Source organism: Leptinotarsa decemlineata, unplaced genomic scaffold, assembly GCF_025532065.1.
Source record: "Leptinotarsa decemlineata unplaced genomic scaffold, Ldec_3_MD MMD2_P_RNA_scaffold_14, whole genome shotgun sequence".
Lineage (NCBI taxonomy): Eukaryota > Metazoa > Arthropoda > Insecta > Coleoptera > Chrysomelidae > Leptinotarsa > Leptinotarsa decemlineata.
The window spans coordinates 8,658,012-8,682,690 of NW_027412528.1; the positions used below are offsets into that span (position 1 = coordinate 8,658,012).

Consider the following 24,679-nt stretch of genomic DNA (forward strand, 5'->3'; position numbering starts at 1 on the left):
AAGATCTGTTGCGCTTGATTTTCTGATTCTGGCCAAACTTCGAGGCTATGGCTGGTCGGATTATTTCCATATATGGCTTTCCAGCTTCCTGAAAGAACGTTTCCTGCAAGTGACCGTCGAGGAATATCTCTCGAATACTTTCACCATCAACGCTGGTGTTACCAAGGAATCCATATTTTCTCCAACCCCCTTTTCATTATATATCAACGACTAATTGGAAAAAACTAAGAATCCAATATAATGCTTTGCTGGCGACAGCACACTTGTCTCGTCACTTCATTTGGATTCCAGGACATCGGCTACGGAGGCACATCTTCACCGGCAGCAGGAGTTTGCATATCTCAATGAGAATCTAGAAGTGATTTCGAATTGGGATGAAAGTAAACAGGTTTAATTTGAGGCCACAAAAACCCAGGTATCGGTTTTCTCCAAGAAGATTAATGTCTCCGAACCGGATATAATAATGTCAGGTCAGACAATGGGTTCATTCAGGCTAATTTAGTTTTTTATTAAAAATTATATATTATAAAAGTAAATCATCTCCCAAGTATCCCACAAAATTTTTCGGTTAATATGTCAATTAACAACTGAGCAAGAGCAATTGAAAATGTGAGATCGCCCGCGGTACATCTTGACGTCCCATTAGGCAAACGCGCTTCGAGCGGTGGCAACCGGACCTGTAGTTGGATATTATGATTCGCTGCTATCGTCAATTCAATTCATTTTCTTCATAGTAATGTATATATCAATTCTGGGTGACTGGTATTTTTGAGACAAGACTTCTATAATAAATAAAGAGTACCTTGGGATTCCAAGACATAATTTTGGATTTTTCTCTATGACGTAAATAGATCTTTGCTCAATATTGTTTATCGATTTCCAGTTTTCAACTAGTATTCTTGACAAAGTAGAATCTGATGATGTATCAACAGAAGTCATGTCTGATGTACTCAAACTATCACTGTCCTCGAGGGAACTTAGTAGTCATTTTCTCCAATACTTTCTGTATTTTCTATTTCTTCAGAGAGATTTCTTTTTCGGTGGTATATAATATTTACGGTCTGTTTAGTTTTTGATCTTCAAACCTGTTTATTAACTTGAATTCCAACATCAAAGGTCTTTTCTTGTGTACCTGTTTCATCACACATGATTTGATTTTCATCGATATCTTCGTTACAAGTATTCAACAAAATTAGTTTTTCCTTTTTTTGAACAAACGGTAATAAACGGTGGAGCTTTAGATGTATGGGCCATTGGTCTATCAATCTGGAAATCAAATATATGCGGAATTATGCCTGGCTTCAACATAATGTTTCCCACTTTCATAGTTTTGATATACATGTAATTTTCTAAGTCTATTTCAATCTGAAATTCAAAGTAGTGCTCAGAGTAAAGTTTAATTTTTTTTAATAATCATTAACATTCATACTTACTTTAAAATGATCTTCGCAAGAAAAGTGCGTCCCCTTGGCAGATACAAAGTCGGCCCTCCGCATAGCGCTCTGACATAACTTTGGTAACAGTAAAATAAAAATTTTGTCTGGTGCACTTACCGAAGAATTCTTGCATTTAGGAACAATACAATACTTGTAACGTCATTTCTTATCATTATTCATATTCACGCAATTGACTCACTGAAGTAAACAACACACAACTTGCTTTCTACGGCTTTAGCACACGTATTTTGCGTATCCGGCAGCAGTCCCTTGTCGCCGAGTCGACTGATGTGACGTCAAGCTTGACCACGCACCGTTTCGGTGAACGCTACCGAAACTTCCAAATTATGAAATAAAAAAAATTGTTAAGTGAACCCATTCCGCTTTCTGCATCGATAAGTTTGTTGGGGATCAAAATGTACACCAGTATATCTTGGCATGTCGCTGAACTATCGAAGGAAGGTTGAAGATTTGTTTCTCTTCTAGATACTTTCAGTACAGCTCGAACTTCACCGTTTAAGAACTCTTCATCAGAACGTTTTTCCAAATGAATTTGATCTCCAGCGGTTCAAATCCAATATGGATCGCTTCTTTCGCACAGGCACCGCTCTGAGAGCGCCTTAAGGATTTTTCTGTATTGCTTGTGTTTTGCCTTTGAAAAATTGGTTATTGAATGAGCATCATTTAATTATATTTTGTGAGGAAATAATTTGAGTGGAATCTTGAGAAAAAAATATTGTAAATGAGTTCAATCAGAGATAATAATGACTAGATAGAAAATTATATACTTATTAATTTAGGAAAAATTTCAGATTTTGATAAATGTATTTTCAGAGCTTTTCCGTTCAGCAATTATGCTAAGTGGTTCACCACTCGTTTTCTTTGGACATATGAATTCCAGAGAAAGAGCTTTCGAATGCGGTCGTTTCTTGGACAAAAATTTCAAATCAAATAGCTCTGAGGATCTTCTTCAAATTCTTCAAAGAGTTTCTGCACATTCTCTTTGTCAGGTGAGTTATTTTTTTTTCTCTTTCTTCATTGATATCGCAATGCAAACATTCACAATCATTGAATCTCCCTACATTTTCATCTGGTCAACTCGTACACAAAAAGAAGGAAGCTATATCAGTTTCAAATCGAGTTCAAAATTTTGTCGAAACATATTGAATGGATGTGTTTCAATTGAATAATTGTTTCGAGATGAATCAGTTATTGATACTCGTTTGTGAATATGGCTATGAGAAAGCACACACAGAAGTGTTTTTATGAGCCGCAGTGAAAAAATTATATTTTTCACTTCTGCTTCCGAATGAAAATTGTCCATTGCACTAATTATTTTGAAATGAGATTGGGAACCCTACCGCGTATCAAGTCACCTAATTATTAGCTTTCTTTGAAAATATTTCCCAGAGAAAAACTCCTATACAGTATTTCAGAAAATATTACGTTTCAACTCTGGCACCAGTTGAATTTCACAATGAATTAGATTACATCACGATACAGAAATAAAAAACTAGTTCCATGTACCACTTACAATTCTGTCAGAATTTTCCAGGATTGGCCCACTCCAAGGCGTTTATTCACCCTTCGAAGCTTGATACCAAACAGTTGTTGGACTGCAGTAGGGATGAACTACGATGCCTAACAGTCCTTCTTACAGATCACTGTCATTTGAGTCATCATATTCAGAGATTCGGACTGTCGAAAGACAGTGTGTGTCGCTTCTATTTAGACAATGATGAAACAGCAGAGCACATACTTTGTGCCTGCCTCACTGGAGACCGAATCAGATTTTTAGAGTTCGGCAGAGCTGTACTCTCACCATCTGACCTGAAAGACCACTTACTATACAAACTAATCGGCTTCAATAGAAAGCTAGGTTTATTTGGTCTAGTGTAAATAGGTGTGAGCCATAACAAACCCATGCGGGTTGCGGTGTAGGGTCGAATAGACCAACTCATTCTAGACTCAACCCAATACATTCGCCCAAAAATTCACAATAATCTTTCTGAATATACAAAGTATTTAAAGTAACTCTATAATTTCAAACATATACAACTTTACAATAACTTTGTGGAAATGATGTTTTCAATGATGCACATTTTTGAATTTTGATATACATTCCGTAGGCATGTGGAGCAGCAAGTGATCCAATTATAGAAAAATCCAATTATTTTTCTTATGCTCCTTTGCAATCACTTTTGGATGGAAACTTCAGAAGAATACCAATTCTGCTAGGTTTCACATCGGAGGAAATGATTTTTTCAGCTCTCAGTAAGTAAACACCAGTTAATTGATAACTTTATTCCCATTGAAAACTTTGAAACTTCATGAGTATACCATGTGACACAGACTTATGGTACACACCTCTCTTTCTTTATTTTTTCACCTATTTTTACGGAACTATCAATATTGATCATGCTTACAAAGAGGCACTTTCTGGCGTAATCTGAGATTTTTTCAACTTCCGGTTTTTCCGGAAATCTTATCAACGTTTAATTTTCAAATAGAACACCCTGTATATTATTACATTTTTGAAATCTAGACAATTTTCTGAATCCAATGATACCCTATAATTGATATTTTAAATGTTAAGACGCTCGGTTTATTTTTCGATCTAGAGAGCCATGAAAATTATTAAGTATTTTCGCAATTCAATAAAGGTAAGTTAATGAGGCGGCTATGAATCACAAACAATTTTTGACATTTCTATAAACAGACATTGTTTGTTAGTTACTGAACACATTGTTGTCAATCTGATTTCTAACAGAAATAAGTCAAAAATGCCACAAGTGTATAACGAGAAAGTAGATATGCTATTGATTTATGGGGAATGTCGGCAAAATGTAGTTGCGGCTCACCGGTTATACTCGGAGCGATATCCCGCACGACAATGTCCGGCTAGAAATTATTTCGAGCGTCTTGAAGGGGAGTTCAGACGTAAGCCTGATCATAATGAAGGTAATGCAATTTTCATTATATCTGAAGAAATGGAAATGAATGTCCTCTTGAGGTTGGAAATCGATAAAACAGTATCTCTTAGGCAGCTGGCTTTTGAGTTGGATATCAGTCATGAAAGTGTAAGAAGAATTTAAAAAAAAACACAAGTATCGATCTTTCAAATATCAACTTCACCAACATCTGTATGACGGCGATAGCGTAAGAAGGGTGGAATATTGCAGATGGGTTCTACACAATGATGTGCAGCCCAATAATGAGTTTTTGAAAACAATTTTATTCTCAGATGAGTCAAGATTCATCCATCTTGGTTTCTTTAAAAGACAGAATTGGATTCAATGTCTGGCTGGGAATAGTAGGGGTTAGGATAATTGGCCCCATAATATTTGATGGTCCTTTGAGTGGTGATAGATACCTAGGTTTTCTCAAAAATGAAATTGAAGGAGATTTAGAAGATTTACCGCTTGATCTGGCAAATCGACTGTTTTTTCAGCAGGATGGAGCACCTACCCATAATAGTAGGATAGTGACGGAGTACCTTCATGGTAGATTTGGGGAGCAATGGATTAGAACACATGGTCCTATTAGGTGGCCTGCTAGATCACCCGACTTAACCCCGTTGGACTTTTTCATTTGGGGTCACTTGAAAAATATGCTAGGCAACTTCCCCAACAAACCGCGAGGACCTTGAAATACGAGTAAGACAAGCCATTCAGAATATAACGCCACAACTCCGGGCACTCGCACAGGACATGCCTGACATTCTCATCTTCCTTTTCACACATCTTGCACACATCTAGTGTGTCCACTAGCCCCATATTATGTAGGTGTTTCCTTAGCTGACAGTGGCCAGTCCGAAATCCTACTGTGAGGCGTAGATTTTTCCTTGTCATCGCCAGATATTTCTTCGGCGCCAGCTTCCCAGGGTCGACCAAGGTGATCGTGGCAAGATTACATCCTTTGATTTCATCCCATCTCTTCAAAGATTGAGCATGGGTGTAACATTTGACTAAGTCCGCAATTGTCGAAGTCATCAGGCCGTGGGTGCCACTGAGTCCTAAAATTCTTAGTCCAGCCGCTTCCTTGGCTAAAGAGTCGTGCCCTTTAACCCACCTCAGGATAATGTTATTATCTACCGAGGCATCTACGCTGGCATGTTTTGCAGGGCTTTTGGGGGGGAAGTCCCAAAAGGGGGAAGTCCCTAAATCTTCTTGCCATTCAGGTGTTCAATCTTTGTTCTGGCGAAGCCTCAAGCGATGCCAACGATAGGTTCTGGTCCGATGGATCTGCTTGTAGCACCCTCCTTTGCATGTGATTCAGCGGCCTCATTGCGTTTCAGGCCAGTATGGCCAGGAATCCAATTTATTGAGTATTCCTATTGAAGAGGGTCGTTTTTGGCAATTTGTTACCAATTTAGACGTTGCTTGGTAGGAGCCAAGAGCTTTCAACGCCGCTTGACTGTCCGAGAATATTTTTATCGACTTGTGTATGAGGTTGGATTTTTCCAGTCTCTCCACACACAACAGCGTAAATTTTCGCTTGAAATACAGTCGCATATGTTTCTAGACAGGTTGATATCTCTGTCCAGGGCCTGCGACTGAAAACACCTGCTCCAGAACCGTAAGGTGTTTTTGATCCATCTCTGAACCAACAACCATCTGCTCTTAATATTTCCTTCTCCCGCAGGATCCAGTCCTCTCTACTCGGGAACAGTACTTCATAAGGCAGTTCGTAGTTGATGTGACTTCCAGTGTCAATCGACAGTCTCTTGCACTCTGCATTAAACCGATTTATGTAATTGGCAATGTGCACACGTCTATATGCAGTCCATCTAGGCTCTCTCTTCAGAAAAATGTGTGGTGAAGTTAGATCTAGAAGGATCTGCATGCTCCCTGATGGTGCGGTACTGATGGCACCACTAATGCCCAGACAAGCCTGTCTCTGTGAGCCAAAAAGCTTCGCCTGGGCCGTTTTCTGTAAAGCCTTTGGCCACCAGGCAATTGCACCATGAGTGATCATTGGTCTGACAATCATCCTATAAATCCAATTGATTTGTTTGAGACATAAACCCCAAATTATACCACAAATCCTTCGACATGTCTGTAGGGGCAGTTTGGCTTTGTATGAAACTTTTTCCAAGTGAGCGTTCCAGGTGAGTTTTTTTATCAAGAACAATGCCAAGTTATTTCACCTCCATTTCAAATACAATATCCTCACCATTGAGGAAAAGTGGCGTTAGATCTTCTAATTTTTTCCTCCTGATGAAGGGGATTATCACAGTTTTGCTGGGGTTGATGCACACCTGCTTCCTCAGGCACCAACTGTGTAAAACGTTCGTCGTACTTTGGAGGATATTATAAGCTACCCTTCCCGACGTTGATCTTGCTGAGATGACAAGGTTATCTGCATAAGTTTGTAGATCTACTTTTTTCTGTCGAGAGCATCAAGCAGACTATCTATCAGGAGAAGAACAGATAGTACCCCTGGTGACTCTGAACCTGATGGCCTCGCCTTGAAGAGTCGTAGTTGCAGTTTACCAGCATGGCATAGATCAGGTCCATGTAATTCATCATAATGTCCTCCATCGTAACATCAAAGGAGAGAAATCGCAATGCATTATAACGCTACAAGAGCATAGTTGTAATATATAGAATACATAATGCAGAGAAATGTAAGTCGTCATAATCGCAAATCATCATAACGTAAAACAGCAGAACGTACTTTGTCATAAAGTACAAATTCATAACGTACTTATAGAAACGTTAACAGATCATAATCGCAATGCATCATATTCACATTGTATCATATTCACATTGTATCATAAACTCAATGTATCATATCGCTAAAGCGTAGAAACCGTAACATACAGAATCCGTATTCCATCATAACCGTAATGTATAGAATCCGTAAGTTTAATTACGTGATTCATCATAATTTGGTTGCGCGCGCATCATGTCTGTCTCACAATAGCTTACTGTGTTATAGTCGATGAGCCGAACACAAAAATATTCTAAGCAGAATAACCATCATATTCTTAGCGGAAATTTGATATACTACGTAGGGTAGAATTTATTTCAAATGCATTTTACTTTGAGTTTCATTAAACATAACCAAAATTATGTCGATTCAATTGATGCTTCCAACTAATATTAAACGTTTTCAAATTTTTCATTGATAGTGGAACTGTTGTTGAAAGATTCAGTATAATTACTAGAGAGATGATTGATAATAATTATTATAATAATTAATTCTTTCCATTTTCATTTCCATTAAACATATGCAATAAAAACATTTTGTGAGTACATATTAGATATTTCAAAATGGCCGATCAGATACTTGAATCTGTTGGTGTATATTTATTGTAGTAGACTGCTTTGTATATTAATTCGTTGCCTGTATGTCCTCGTTTTACATTCTTTGGCATATTAGGTACTCTTCGTAGCGGTTCAGTCTCAAAGCATTGTTGATTTACGTAACTCAATAGAATCCATAACGTTGATATTTTCTACTATTTTATTGAGGCTTGTGGCGTACTATTGGATAATATTGCTTTGAATTGACGTCATCCCTATCGGTTTCTTGAGATTGTTTGAAGGGCAGTTTCATTGAACTATTTGCCAGAGACACAGGTTAATTATAACTTTTTGTTTTTTGTCTGCCCTATTCACGAAATTTGTTTCCACTATTTTTGGCATCTGCCAAATTCCACAAGCGACCATAGTGTTTAATTGAACTGTCATTCAATTTTGGACAAATTGCTAAAGATTTCGACATTTGAAATGAGAGTTTCGTCCAAGTTGCCAACTAAAATTTTTCATTAAAATTGCTTCAATTGTAGAAATTTATATAAATTCTTGTACAGAAATGAAAACTATACCAGCTGCATATCTTTTTTTAAAAAAAAGGTCCCTAATAACGATTTTATGGTCAAAATTTTGTGTGTTATGTTTGATTTCTAAGGATATTGGTGACAGATGTTATGCCATTCACCAATTTCACAGGGCAACCGTTCAATGTTCATTTTTGGGGATGGATAGAATCATTAGAATCTCATGCAGTTTCTCATTTTCAATTGATCTAGAATAATTTTTACAATCATTGAACGAACATCTAGTTTTGGTAACAAGCCTAGCAGTTTATGCAACCAACAGAACAAACAGAAAAAAACTAAATTCTATCTGATCAATTATGACCAAAACTAATATATGTTATGTATATATTTTCTATTTGTATAGACAATTATATAAAAATTAGGACAATTGAAGCGGTAGAGGTTTTTCATGGCAACTCCAGGTCGGGACATTTCGTGGGTATGATAAAATAAGGATATACGCAGAAACACATATTTTCCAGATGGTATTTTATATGTACTTGTTCGAGGATAACAGCATTTTCCACAAATGTCATGTCATATTTTATTGAAATTAGAACCTTATTTGCATCAGGAATCTATAGAATTTCCATGTACATGTACATGTCCATTTCAAGCATGTACTTTGCTTGAAATGGACGAAGGAAAATGTACAATATATGGTATGGCCAACACTATTTTCACCTTGTCTTTTGAGTTTGTACAAGAGTAATTCTGATATTTGTAATATTATAAAAAAGTCATTCTTGATATTTAGTTTCATCATCAGGAATTCTATGAAAAAATAATACTTCATACACAAATTTTACGTTTTCTGGTAAACCCCAGCCTGTCCTAGTATTATTAACAAAACCTATACATCAGTAAGAACCTATTGACTTTTCACAAATCATGGAAATGGAAATTAACTCCTTCTAATCTTTTATACTTTTATTTTAAGAAAAATGCCACACGTTTCAATAGTAAGGATTATATTACCCACTTTACTTTTACTCTACAGAAGTTCAACTATTATTTCAACCTAACAAATTGACTATATTCACTGTTGTCATATTGCCATGCGACAATATAACTAGCGTCTAGCGACCACAATGATACTTTGGCTGCAGAGCTTCTTGACAGCTTTGGTTCTCTTCTATCATTAAAAACACACAAAATCCGTTAACGCCACACACGCCATCATTTACTTGTTTTCAACATTTTTGAGCAGATAAACTATTATTTTTCAATAAAAATCGAAAAATCAAAGCTGTCAAGATGCTTTGCAGCCAAAGTATCGTTATGGTCGCTAGACAGTAGAGGGCTATATTGCGTCGTACAAGCCGCTTTCCAATGGGAGAGTTTCGTCCAAGTTGCCGACCCACATTCCTCATGGAAAACCTCTATCGCTTCAATTGTGTACGAAAATTGAGAATATATACATGCCATTTCTTAGTTTTGGCTATAATAGGTTACCAACACTTTCCTTCTTCACATCAATGATTTTCTCAACAAATTTTATTGTAGTATTCCAAGCAAATATTGATACTACAAAACCCCTAATCAAATTCAATAAATTTTTCGAAATCAGCAGATTTACTTACATCAAAGTTATACATAGGAAAATTAGTAACACTGGTCTCTAGAAAAATCTAAATTTCTCAGAAATTCTGGCGATTCAGGCATATGTCAGATTAAAGTATTGACAGATGATCTCTTGTAAGTCAATGTGAAGTTAGGCTGATAAGCTCCTCGTTGAACATTGCTTTACGCAGGTACAGGTAGTGGATGTGAAAAATTATTATCAAATGGAGCACTGAAAGCCTTCTACTGCTCCATATTTGCAATGATAGACGAATCCTGCAACATTGAAAGATGGACGAATCAATACCTACACTCTTTATCCTAAGAGGATTATTAATCTTCTCAATTGAAACTCCATAATATATCCATAGTCATTTCATAAACTACACCTCAGGATTTGATCTCTACAAACTTTATTTGAAAAATATCACATGTTTCGCTAACACAGTAGCTTTCTAGGAGTGTGCATATATATATATATATATATATATATATATATATATATATATATATATATATATATATATCTATATATATATATACCAACATGTTTTCTGAAGGTATCTGAAATATATTTAACATCAGTTGAGTCCAAATCAAATGCAAATCACTAAATTGAAAGCATACTCTATAGATTTCAGGATTATAGTGCACTCACTTACATACTTTTTTTTCAATTACTGTTTTGGTTTGGTTTTGATTATAATTGGGTAGATTTAAAGTATTGTCTCAATGTGATGAAATCACGAACCTTATGCACATATCGTGGTTCTTGATTTTGGAACCTTGACAGCAACAAAGTCCCACTTTTTACAGAATCCAAAGGTATATTATCAATTTTATAACTTGGTATTTCAATAATTTTGTTTACACAAAATAATTTAGCACTACCTTTACTCACTTTCATGACATTCTACAGCCATATCAACAATTTGAAAGCTTCAGAGACAAAATAGAGGCAAATAAATCGATTTAGAATATATTCATGATAATAATCTTTAAATAGTTTTGAAGTTTAAAAAACACAGATCGAATCAACCAATAGTAAGGGCCGATGGCGAATGGCCAACTCGTTCGCAATTAGTTTAATAGTGTAAATGGGTCTTCAAGGCAGCCAACTGTCTCAAAATTCCACTCAACATTATTATGCAGAATAATGAAAAATTAGGAACAATGAAATAATAAATTCAAGTACTTCATCATATTCGAACTTCTTCAGTATCATAGGGCTCTTCTTAGATCTTCAATGAGTTCAAAACTTCAACTTCTCCCATTATTCCCACATAGTATAAGCAAGCGCATGGACTATAGGATTATGACAAAGTACGTTATGATACTTTACGTTATGATGTTTTACGTTATGATGGAGTACGTTATGATGCGTTACGATTTCTATCGATTACGAATATGATCGTTTAATGTTATGATGCGTTGCTGTTATGATGCATAGTGTTTATGATGCATTGTGTTTATGATGCATTGTGTTTATGATGCATTCTGTTTATGATCGAATAATATTATGATGCGTTAGCGTTATGACGGAGTACGTTATGATGTAGTATATTATGATGGATTACGTTATGAAACTGTACATTATGCCGCTGTACGTTTCTATCTTGTACTATATGATCAATTGCGATTTCTATTGTTTGACGTTATGATGGAGTCAATTTCTGTGTATTACGATTTTTATCTTGTACATTATGATGCATTAGGTGTCCCCGTATAGGATCCACCCAGTTATGGTCGACTCTATACCTTTCATAGGCAGAGATGATCCTATAGATTCAGGTAGTGCATTGTCAAATTCTCCTTCGATATCGACAGCAACCTCAAAATATCCGTTGTTATGAATATTTGGTTATGCGCTTGTTGCTAGATTGGAGCCATAATGAAAATATACTGCAAAGCATCTTACGCTTTTTTACAACAATTTTTTTTTCAAATATATTTATTCTGATTTCAGACTCATTAAAAGTCATTAGTTACTTCACTCCTTAGGACATAAATGTTGAACACAATCTCAAATCAGTTTCGAATTATTTTTTATTTTTCAATTTGTGTTGTAATAAAAGCGTGTATTTTCAGTTTTTTGAACTATTATTCATTGATATGTCCTTGAGCTCCCACAGCGATTCGGTTTTTATCTCCTCAATCGTTGCGAAACGGCGTCCTTCCACTTCAACAGAAGAAACTCGTAGGTGTCAAATGTGGTGCACACGGTTACTTAGGCATGATTACGGTCTTGTGATTTGCCAAAAAATTCCAAACAAGCAATGACGAATGAGCAGGTGCATAATCGTGATGCAGAAGCCATGAATTGTTTTTTCATAATACCGGACTTTTTTTTTCGTATTGATTCTAAAAAGCGGCGCATTACCTCAAGATGATACACCTTATCGACCTTAAGATCATGTAGTACTCACTCCTGATGCACTTAGTCATGGTAATCGAAAAAATCAGTGAGCAAAACTTTCATATCTGATCAAACTTGACATCCTTTTTTTTGGTCTCAGCCCCTTGGGCTCTTTCATTGGGACGATTGGACATCGGTCAGATTTCATTTGTTATGGCCCTCTCAAGCAAATCTGGATCGCCGATGACGTCACGCTTTGTGTCCAAAATTTCCGAAAAAATTGTATGGCATAAGCAACTTTTTTAATAGTGAATCAATGTTTTCCATAACAATTTTCTTCACTTCTTCAATATATTCATCGGTTGTTGACGTGCTGGGTCTTCCAAGACCAGCGTCGTCATTTACATCTTTTTGACCTTCTATGAGAAGTTTGTACCAGTTGTAAACATTTTTTTGTCAACATTTTCCACACGAAATTTGATAAAAAAAAAATTAAAATAATACTCGTTTACCTGATTTCTAATGAATAAATCTATCTGAGAAGGTCAAGTATGAATTTAATAACAATATCAATAGATTTTTCGAATATTACTGGAGTTTTTTCCCAACACCAGGCGTACCACCCATACACCCTGGATGGTTTACCTGAATGGGATATCTATATAGCATCCTTCTGGTGTTAGCTTCGCGTTTTAATTTAATTTTCCTCTTTGAAGATGATTACTTGGTGATCGAAACACGTGTCGAGGTGTTAAAAATAACGATTTGGTGTTGGGAAAAAACTCCAGTAATATTTATTACTACACCAAAGGTTTCAAACAGTGCATCATAAGTACACATTTTTCGAAAGTACCGTAAACATACCCAACTATTTTTACCTGGAAATGAACAGATTCAATAATGGCGAATTATTCAATTTAGTTTGATGGTTCATAAGATATTGAGACTTTTCGAATTTGTTTATTTCCATACTCTCCAACAGGTTACGTTTCGAACCTTTGTTCTGGAAATGGAGGGGCTTGTATTCATGGTTGAACTCATGTTCCTCTGTGATTAAATGAGTGGCATATGTGGAATTAATTTTTCCATTCTGAAAACTATATTTGTGTTATGCATGCTTTGAACGTTCCTCCAGTTTATCCTATATAAGATATCGAACATGACCCACATGATAATTCATACACTTCCGATTTTTCTGAAACTGAACTTTCATCTTTGTTATTCTTAACCTTCCGGTAGTCGCGCCACTATCTATGAGACCGAGCTATCCCTTTTTATGACGTAAACACTAAGTTGCATATCGAATTTGGCTGAACGACCTTGTACCTTCATCTATCATTACTATCGAAGTTCAGTCGACTTTTGGCAGTTGCTGTGTGACAGTGTGTCAAGTTATAGCGATTTCGGGTGTCACAGACCGGCGCGACCAGTGCAGGTACAACTTTGTTAAAAGGTAATTTTCTAGATATTTTCGTTATTTGATTACTATTTTAGAAAAATGTTAAATTTTAGTGATGGCGCACTATGAAAAGGAGCAAGCATATTTACAAAAACTTTTGAATGATGTAGGACTAGATGATAGTGATAGTGAAAAAACTGTTTTTGAAGATGAATCCGATGAAGAGGAAGAGGACAATGAGGAACTTGTAATTCATGAAAGTGATTCTGAACAGGAAATTTCAGATACGGAAGAAGGTGTAGGTAAGAATGGTACCACGCATTGGAAAAAGTATCCTCATCGGCCAAAAACTCTTAGAACAAGGCAGGATAACATAATACTCCGCTTACCAGACCCAACACAGGCAACCAAGTGTTTAAAAACTGCTGAGAAGATATGGAATTATTTCTTCGATGACACGATAATTGGAATTATTGTTGAAAGTACGAATAAATACATATTGTCTATCCAAGCAAATTTTACAAGAGACAGATGCTAATCAAACGGATAAAATTGAAATCCGGGCTTTTATAGGATTCTCATATTTATCTGGTCTTGGTCACTCCAATCGCTCAAATGCCGAGGATCTTTTGAAAAGAGATGGATATGGCTTAGAAATGTTTTTCCTTACAATGAGTTTGCAGAGGTTTCGATTTCTTGTACGTTGCATAAGTTTTGATGATAAAGAAACACGCTCAGATCGAACAAAATTTGATAAACTAGCTCCCATTCGTTCAATATTCGATCAATTTGTAAATAATTGTCAAAATGGTTATAATCATTCGGCCTATGTCACCATTGATGAGATGCTTCCAGCATTTAAAGGAAAATGTTCATTTCGCCAGTACATTCCTTCAAAGCCTAACAAATATGGACTGAAGATCTTAGCAGTTTGTGACGCAAAAGTCTTTTACACTTCAAACATGGAAGTCTACGTGGGATCCCAACCTGAAGGTCCATATAAACTTTCTAACAAAACCTATGACTTGGTTTTGAGAATGTGTAAACATCTTTCTGGTTCACGCATTAACCTGACGATGGACAACTGGTTTACGTCTATTCCTTTGGTGCAAAAGTTATTCCGGGATTACAAAAAAACTGTAATTGGAACAATGAGAAAAAATAAAACTGAACTGCTCATTGAATTTTCAAGACCTACTAAACGACCCATCCACACAAGTATGTTTGGCTTCACCGAGGATTTAACAATCGTTTCATATATACCGAAGAACGGAAAACATGTTTTATTAACATCCAGTATGCATCATCATGACGATATTGATGCTGATACTGGTGAGAAATGTAAACCGGTAATTGTCAGTACATATAATAAGACAAAACGAGGTGTCGACGTAGTCGACAAGTTGTGTGCTTCATACGATTGCTCACGCAACAGTAAAAGATGGCCCATGGTGATATTCTACAACATGTTGAATGTTGCAGGAATAAATTGTCAAATTATATACAAAGCTAACAATCCCAATGAAAGTGGTTCGCGACGACGACATCCTCAGTTGCAAAGGAGAGCAACTCTTACGAATGTTCCGAAGACATTGAAGCTAAGACTGATGGAATTTACTAATACAGAAGATAGAGAACTTCCAGGAAGACTGCTACCCCCTGGTAGATGTACCCTCTGTGGGTGAAAAAAAAATAGAAAAACCAAATTTTCTTGTTATGAATGCAATACATATTTATGTTTAGAGGATATTACCTGTGTGTGCCCCAATTGCAGTGAAGCACAATAATAGTGTCTATCTCCGAAATTTTCGTTTAGAAAACATTGAGTTGCCATTTTTCAGTTTTTCACCCAGTTATAATTGTCTGTTTGTTTTTTATAGAATTATATTTGTTAGTATGTTTTTTTTGTGTGTATTTTTTCAAACCGTTATATTTCAATTAATGAAGTTTTAATAATTTTTTTTGACAGAAAAGATTTATTTTTTACTATATCATGTTCTACCAGAAAAAAAAAATCACAAAAATCATTTCCTACTGTTGAACCCCACCTGGTCTGTGAGACCGGGGCGACTACTCTTGAACAAAAAATTGGCGCGACTACCGGAAGGGTAATGTGTATGCCTAAGTTGTTGTTGATTTTGAAAGGAATATTTATACCTTGGCTATACAGAAAACCTGAAATATTTGTAATGGGTTCGCCTCAGTGGGTTAGGGTTCTATAACTTTTATTCTCTTCTCTTCGAAGTGGGTAAACTTCTTTCAAAGCTTGACTGTATAACTTTTTTGATAATAAAGAATATATAATATCGTAATCATTGTTGACGGCTATTTGTTTTATTGTGTTCAATTCTTTATTGAAATTCGCCTCTGACAAGGGCACATTTATCAGTCTGTGGATCATACTCTTGAAAGCTGCTACTTTGTGCTGATACGGGTGGGTGGAGAAATTGAGAATGATAATATTTGTATGTGCCGGTTTACGATAAATTGAAAAATCATGTTTGTCGTTAAGTTTTGTTATTTTCAAGCCAAAAAAATGTATAGAGTCGTCCTTTTCTATCTCCATTGTAAATGTGATAGAAGGGTGGAGGAAATTAATGAAATTCAAGAAGTTAGTCAACTGTCTGTTCGTTTCTGTGAATCATACCAGGATATCACTGAGTGGGTTTCCCATTATGAGACCTTTGCAGAACGAGTAAAAAGTTTCATTGAATTGAAAGTAATTTTGTGACGAACACACTTATATTTTCTTTCTCACTACCGGATTAGACATTTCCTCCAATATTTCTAAACAAAAGTAATCGTTTCATTTGGAGGAATACTGGGAAACAGATTACAGCGAATGAAATCAATTTGACACTATCCGGGGGAATGTAACATCTTGAATTTCTTTGATCAAATGGTATGTTTTCCTCAAACTGAATTTTGATTTGAAATTCGTGTAGTTATGAATAATTGTGAAACTACAGGTTTAATCGGGTGGTTATATTTGTGTAATTTAATCAACGAATAAAGTTTAGGTAGTTGTGGGTAGCAGGATATTGTCTGACACGCAAAACGCATCTGTTATGCCTTCACCAATAAACTAAACATGCTCAATAGCTAAAACTGTGAAAATATATTCGAGACGACTGTATCAACATAAAAATGTAAAAAAGTCGCTAATCGAATGTGTGTAGCCTGCGAAATTTGAACATTCACCTTATTATTTGAACATGTCAAAGAAGAAAAATATGTCCATGGATCAAAATTGTTATTTCAGTACATAACGTAATAATAAATTATGTACTGCATGAATAATTCATTCATTCAGACTTAATTAGTTTTAAATTTCTTCATTGATGTCAATGATTCATTGATATATTTCACTCCAGATTCGAATGTGAGCTCACGGATAGCACTCGATAACAATCCAGCACAACTTGTACCACTTGGAATCAATACATCTCCTGAAAATAGAACTAAAGCTGGAGAACTGATCAAAGGATTATATACGAACACTTCTTTCGAACATGATACCGCTGCCTATGTCAGAGTAAGTTATTTAATATACATAGTATTTCTCATAGCGTGGCAAATGTTGAAAATTGAAATCAACTTATCTTCCCAATGACAACTAAAATGATGGAATGAAGAAAAGAGAATTTAAAACTTCCTATATTTTTACCACTTTTATTTGTAACTAACACAGTTTCGTCCTATAAGAACATTTTCTAACTTATACTTTAAAAATGTCCTTATAGGACGAAACTGCAGTAACGTTAGTTACAAATAAAAGTGGTAAAAAACATAGAAAGTTTTCAATTCTGAATTGAAGGGGTTATATTTTTAGGAGTCATAATTTTAGAGAAAGAAAGTTTTTGACTTTCTACTACTCCATCTTGATACAAAAATATGTGGGAATCTTTCAAAGAAAGGAAGGAAGTAATCAATTTGAAAATAAGTAATTCTATACATGGATGTGTAGATCATGCAAAGAAGCAACTTTCAGACACAAACTGGAAAAAAGCCCTCCTGAAACAGCTACTTTCATATAAACATTGAATTACACGAAAGAAAAAAAATCTACCGAAACAAATACTTTTACATGAATAATGAATTATACAGAAGATACTTTTCTCTACTCAGTTTGTATTTCAAACATTCGTTATGGAATGAAATTCAGATATCATCCACAGGAGTTCTACTATAAATGAATTGCAACAAATTGCACTTACATGGAACACTGTCATCCTTACTGGTAGACATCGATGTTTCGCCGTAAGACAATTCTCTTTTCCTTATTATGATTTCTCACCAAGTAGTAACGGCTACATCCACCAATTTATGGAATGATGGACGTTTTGGTTAACAACTGCTTTTAAAATGTTTTCATAGTTAACTGACTGTTCTTAGGTTCAATCCTCATGAATTTTCAGAAAAATTATTATTCAAGCAGAGGTGGGGGTAGAGGTTATTTATACTTTCCAATTTGCCAACATAAACAAGAGTATACGAGAAAACTGTAGAGAAATGAAATGCAATGTCCAATATGGTATAATATGATATGAAGTCTCTGAAAAACCAAAAAAGATGATTAAAATGAATATCAAGAATAACAATCATATCAGGCAATAAACCGTGAAATAAAATTACATTGAGAGAAAACCACCAAATCGGGGAAGGCAGAGCATGTTTAGACTCATCAAAATTACATCAAGTGAACGCAAGCTGAGATCATTCACAAGGAGGAACACTGGTTTGGGAGGAGGTTCAAAGAAGCTACATATTTCTTGTCTAACGACGTATTCAGTCAAGCTAACGTAGAGAAAATTTTCGAATAATCATCTCTCGAAAGGATAGTTCAGTCATCACCCGAAGACGATCGTGGATACGAACAATTTTTTATTTTTATTTTATTGTTATATTAGAAATCACACGTTGAAAGGTAAGACCTCGTTAGTCCTTAACTCGCACAAGTTTCTCAACTTCTGGAGGTGTCGTTCGTATGGGGGCGATAGCTGATTGACGGAAAAACAGATTTTTATTAAACAGATTATTTCACGGTTCATTGATTAATTTCATTGTTATTTTCAGCTATTCATTTTAATTTTCAATTTTATTTATTCTTAGATTTCAAATCATATTGTATCTGTTACACAATGAAAGTCCAAACTAGTGAAATTCACAATGAAACATTTTTAAACATTTTCAAACAAATACTGTAGATAATTGTGAGAATTGCGGCATGGATCATGATCTTGCAGAGGGAACCGTTACTCACTTATATCAGGTTGGTCTGATAAGTTTCGACCTAACAAAGATACAAGACAGTTTTCCAGATTTTTTTTCAATATAGTCTTTTTTTGACTTTACATACTGCTCCCAGCGATGCTACCGTCTCTGTAACCCATCCGAATAGTAGGTACCCGGCGTTTTTCACTACAAAATAATTGTTGACGAAACTCTGTGTTCTCCGAGCGTAATTTTTGGATAAGGAAACAGAAAGAAGTTGCATGGGGCTGAGTAAGGCGGATAACCAAGCAGTTCAACCCGTGATTCGTTGATATTCGCCATGGCAACCGGTGAGGTATGAGACGATGCGTTCTTCTTCTGCAAATGTGACCGTTTTTTCGCAATTTCTGCCTTCAGCTTGTCAAATAATGATGCGTGATATGCTCCAGAAATGGTTTTCTCTTATTGAGGATAATCGAATGAAATAACTTCATGACTTTCCTGGGCGAAAAAACAGTTTTTGCTTAGTTTAGAGCCAGTTCTTCCTCAACAGTCCACTGTCTGGACTGAATTTTTGTATCGGGTGTATGATGGTGTATTCAAGTTTCATTTACAGTAACCAATTGGGCCCAAAATTGCGCCAAAAGAGCGTTGGAAATGTTTATTCGAACACATTTTTGGTCTGATGTAAAAAAGCGGCACCCAGCTTTCTCATGCCTGAATGTGTTGATATACTATGTGACAAACCCATTGTTTTGACATGTTCAAAACCTCTGCTATCTCTTCATCTCCAATCTATTACATAACAACTGCGCGTCCAAAATGGCTGAAACTTTGGTGAGTAACTGTCAACAGATGAACAACGAACTCCACTAGCTTTTATATACGAGTGCTGCTATCTTCATGTTGAGGTCGGAAACTTCTCAGACCACACTCGTACAAATATTTTGGTCGTTCGTCTGACTCTTATACACTTCACACCTACGACGAGGTGGGTGTTCCACAATCCAATCGCAGGCGATTGGAATCTTGTGGAACGAGAATGGGCCTATTTGAGAAAACAGAATTTTGTCGTCGAACTCTTCTTAACCCTTCACTCATGAACATACAAAAATGTTCGAATATGGGGTGTATGTATGATAAATATTTCGAACTACATAGATACAGAACAAAAAATTTTTGTCGTTTGTTGATAATAATTATCTGACCGTAAAATGATAAAATTCGGGTGAAATTTCCCAGTATAAAAAAGTCTGCCTTTTATGCTGGGAAGTACTGATCTTTTCTAAGCTATACCTGTTCATTGAGGAGAATATTAGCGTTAATGAAATGTTATAGATTTCGAATAACTAATTTATAATCTTATCTCGCTTTGTCTATGGCAAACTTATAGATTTTTGAAAGAAGCTCATCAGTGGTAGATATAATTTAGATAGTTTTGAATTTTTCGCACCATTTTTGAATCAACTATATTAAAATTTGCATCGATATCTTGGCTGTATGCAAACAATAAGGTTTGTTTTGAATTTTTTCAGTGGACTAGTGACAATCAGATGAATATACATATGTGTGAACATGCCAAACTGATGTCACATAAAGTACCAACTTATTTCTACAAATTTTCGTACGATGGTGAGATAGGAGAAGGACCCAAAATCAACATTTCAGGTAAATAAAAAAGTAGTCTGGAAGCAAATCATAGCACTGGACGGAGTTATCTCAAGTTGAATTTTTCGACGGATATTGACATTTCCATTAGAAGAAGAAGATAAAAGTATGATTGAGCCTTGTAAGATATTTTTCTCGATTTTCGAAACTGAGTTAACCAAGTTGATCATTATAAAGTAATGAAATTATATTGTTTGTAATATCTGACTATGCTGTTACTGATCTTGCATGTTGAAAAATGTGACAATTCTTGCTATTTTGAATTTTATCACTTAGCTTTAGATTTTCAATTAAAATTATGGAGTTCTAACAACCGATCATACTGAAACCACTTAGAGAGTAATAATTTAGTGACATGAAAATTTCATAGAGAGTTGAGAAGTTACGCCTATTCCAAATTGATGGTTGATTCAACCTAGAAACGAAACATCTGGAATGAAGACTTTGCTGCTTGCTTGCAATACAATGGAAAATATTGGTGAAATTAGATGGAAAAAGACCAGTCTGATCAAATATGTTTCTATTCATTAGAATCTATGCCAAAAATAGTGGTTTGAGGACCACCATCAAAATGAAAGTTAATATTTTTTGTTCCATATGTTTTCAATTCTTTCTCCTGGATATTTTGAGACACTAATGCAATAGTCAAGATCATATGGTTCTTCCTGCCGTCACTGGAATATTTCCCATTCTCTAAGAAAAACTTCTTTTATTTCACTTCTTTGATTGACGACTTGTTTATTTTTGTGGAAATTCATGTTCACTGAGGTTACAGTATAAAAACACACTTTTTGTCTCTAAGTAAAAACCCTCTACATTCTAACAAAGGATTTTTCATGATTATCTATTAGAATCCATGACATATTCGTATATTAGTAATATTCGTACTAATTAAAAAATTAGGTTTTATGGCTATTCTTTTAAATACTTTCACTATCAACGCTGGTGTTCCTTAGGGATCCATATCGTGTCCAATCCTCCTTTCTTTGTATATCAATGACTTTATGGAAAAAACCAAGAGTCTAATATGTTGCTCTGCTGACAACAGCACACTTCTCTCCTCATTCCATTTGGATTCAGGATATCGGTTGCGGATGCACATAGTCCCGGCAGCAGGAGGTAATGAGGATGTAGAGGTAATTTTGAATCGGAGTGAAAGTAACCAGGTTCAATTCAATGCCACGAAAACCCAGGTATCGCTTCTCTTCAAAAAGATGAATGTTTCCGAACCGGATATAATAATGTCTCGACAGACTATTTGGCTTTCTGCTTTGATAAGTTTGTTGGGGACCAACAGAAAACTGCACACACCTCAGCAACTTTTGATGCGTTATGAAACTAAGCATACCTTGAAGCTGCTGGATTGCATCTAGAAAAGAGCCATTCGCCCGTTTGGAGACACGAACATCACTTGCCACCTTGATAGTCTGGCACATCGAAGGTAGGTTGAAAATTTGTCTCTCTTCCATAGATACTTTCACGGGAATGTTCAAGAGCGGTACATATCAGAAAAAACGAAGGTTTGTGGCTGCTCATCGTTTTGAGGTTCAACTCAGTATACCTCAAATATCACTGTTCAAGAATTCTTCTATTTGGAGAACTGCGTTTGTGTGAAATGCACTTCCCGAGAACGTTTTTCCAAAAAAAATTATCACCAGCAATTCAACTCCAACGTGAATCGCTACTTTCGCACAGTCACTGCTCTTAGAGTGCTCATGTTTTGTCCTTGGGAAAAGAGCACTTCTCAAAAGCAATGATTGATGAAGCAATTGGTATGCTATTCAAGTGGAAGACTCGCACCATAGTTTTATTAGGAATCGTTCCCTCACTATTTCTCACTCAGTCCTCCATCATTTTTTGCGGAAAAAATGTCCAAATTCACTATTTTTTCAGTGTGTGTTCCTCCACATCAAGTTCAGGAGACCAATAGTTGACACAGTGTAAAAAATCTGGAATGGTGGATTGACCACGGAGAAATCCATGTTGCAGTTTTTTTGTACTCCAGTCTTTGAGAAAAAAATTAATAGTTTCTCTTCATGAATTGGCAGAAGAGGCACATAGAGCTAATTTGACGATGGTTTGAAGGATCCAACTTGTCTGCATTTTCAAAAATAGCTACTATCGTGTAGTTCTTTCATGATAGGGACAATTTTTCCTCATTCAGGGATGCATCCATCAATATTGGCGAAAGAGGAGCGAGTATTGACTGCCATTGATTTATTAAAGTATCTGAAATATTATAGAGACCAGCACTAAATGTGGTTTTTCTAATGGTCTGTTCATTTCTGGTTTGGATCCAAGGGAGGAAAAATCAACAACTATTTCAGACGGACGGCCGGTCGGTTCGACGTGGGTGCTTTGTTCACTCACTCAAATCAACCGACGTGTTAGTCAGTGGTTCAAGCCCCAGGCTGGAAGATGGATTTTCACTTGGTATCGTCCAACCCGTGTTAGGAATCACTTCGTTAATAAGTAATACTTCGTAAGTTCTTAGCTCGCACAAGTTTCGATTTTTGAGAGTTGTCGTTCGTAGGGGAGCGACAGCTGGTTAACGAAAAAATAGATTTTACACAGAACAGACAGACAGACGAAAATGATTCCTTCAACTTTTGAGTAGAAATGTTCACAATCTACTTCATTGGTGTTATTTCCAAAAAAAAATGTTTGAGTCGAGAGTCTCTCTGATATATTATATTCAAAAAAGTTTTTGTTGCTTTTTATATTGACAATATTTTTTTCGTGAGTAGATTTAGTATAATAGTTACACTATTCTGTACAAATATAACATGAAGTATTATTTGAATATGTATATGGTCGTTCGAATGTGGTTGTTCACATCGACAAAATTTCATCCTCAATTTGTTTTTCTAGGAACTGGACGAGTACAGCACGGTGGAGATTTACACTATTTATGGGAAGTAGGCAACAATTTCGACCTGAACAAATTTCCTGAGAAAGACCAACTAACACTGCACCGATACGTCAAATTGATCACCAACTTCGTGAAATATCAGTGAGTAGTAGTTTACAACAAACTTTATTGCAATTTTTATCGATTTATATTAGATACAGATTTTATTGTGAGTGACAAACTTCATTTCCGATTTATATATCATCCATTATGGAAAAATGAATTACTATAAGATTTTCACTAAATAGTTTTACAAAAACTCAACACGTGTTTCGCCATACGATGGCTTCTTCGGGCATGTCGTCAGTCATCAATTCCACACAGCATCGATGTGTTCCATGACATATCTATAATAAAAAGTATATGCTCAACTCAATCAAAGCAATCCAACAATATTTCGCACAACAGAAACGTGATAATTCTACCGACAAAATTAACGTCATCAAGTTAAAAAGATATTTTCTTCTTCTGGAACCATATTACATATAGATAATCAAAATGAGACCAGAATGATCATTTGCATTCTAATCCGTAATCTGTCAGAACTGAAATCTCGACGCTCATGAGGTCAACTTTTTTTTCAGAAATCCAACACCCGAAAAAGATACTCTTCTGGAGAATATCACATGGCCTACAACTAATGGAGAGAGCCTCCTTTATCTCAACATAAATGACACATTGGAACTAAAGAAGAACCCAAGGCAGTGTAATGAGCAGATGGCAATTTTTGACAAATATATGGAACCACCGTTCATTTATTACTGAAATATGATATAAACCATAATCATTTTTATTATTCGGAAATTGAATAAATATTGATTTTGAACTGATTTGTTTTTCATACCTCAACATCGCAAAAAGAAATCCACAAATATTGAAATCGGAACTATGATTTATCTAATCTAGGGCTGAGGTCCAAAACTGAAGGGTTCGCCAGTATCGTTTCTTCAATACCTTAATTTCCCGCAGTCACGTGATGGTTAAAGATGTCCTTGACACAAGGTGAAGGAAATGCGACGAGGCGTTTGAGATCCTGATGCATTTTTAGCCAGCATATGTGGTCTCAACTTATATCCATCACATAACGCAGCCCAGAGCGTGATTTATCAACACGAAGGGCACTTTTTCGGTATTGACGAGTACGGTAGTTCTTCTTGACTATCAGAGCAAAATACCATCTGTCGTGGAGTTTTCAGCTCCAAGCGAGGTGGATATCGTCCGAAAAGGGGTCAAATACAGAAGGCTATCATTCTTGGCTTACTGTGCTCGATTAGGGCACATGATTCTTCAGAGTTATCAACTC

General features: G+C 35.7%; 1 protein-coding gene across 1 annotated transcript in view; it reads left to right on the forward strand.

Moving 5' to 3' along the window:
• Positions 1-24,202, forward strand: part of LOC111512969 (juvenile hormone esterase) — a 34,460-nt gene extending 10,258 nt beyond the window's left edge. Inside the window, exons 6-11 of the mRNA XM_074178066.1 lie at positions 2,271-2,446; positions 3,566-3,710; positions 16,958-17,118; positions 20,333-20,465; positions 23,337-23,478; positions 23,961-24,202. Coding sequence (XP_074034167.1) covers positions 2,271-2,446; positions 3,566-3,710; positions 16,958-17,118; positions 20,333-20,465; positions 23,337-23,478; positions 23,961-24,141 — 938 coding nt within the window. The 3' untranslated portion in view covers positions 24,142-24,202. The remainder of the gene's footprint in view (positions 1-2,270; positions 2,447-3,565; positions 3,711-16,957; positions 17,119-20,332; positions 20,466-23,336; positions 23,479-23,960) is intronic.
• Positions 24,203-24,679: the final 477 nt, after the last annotated feature.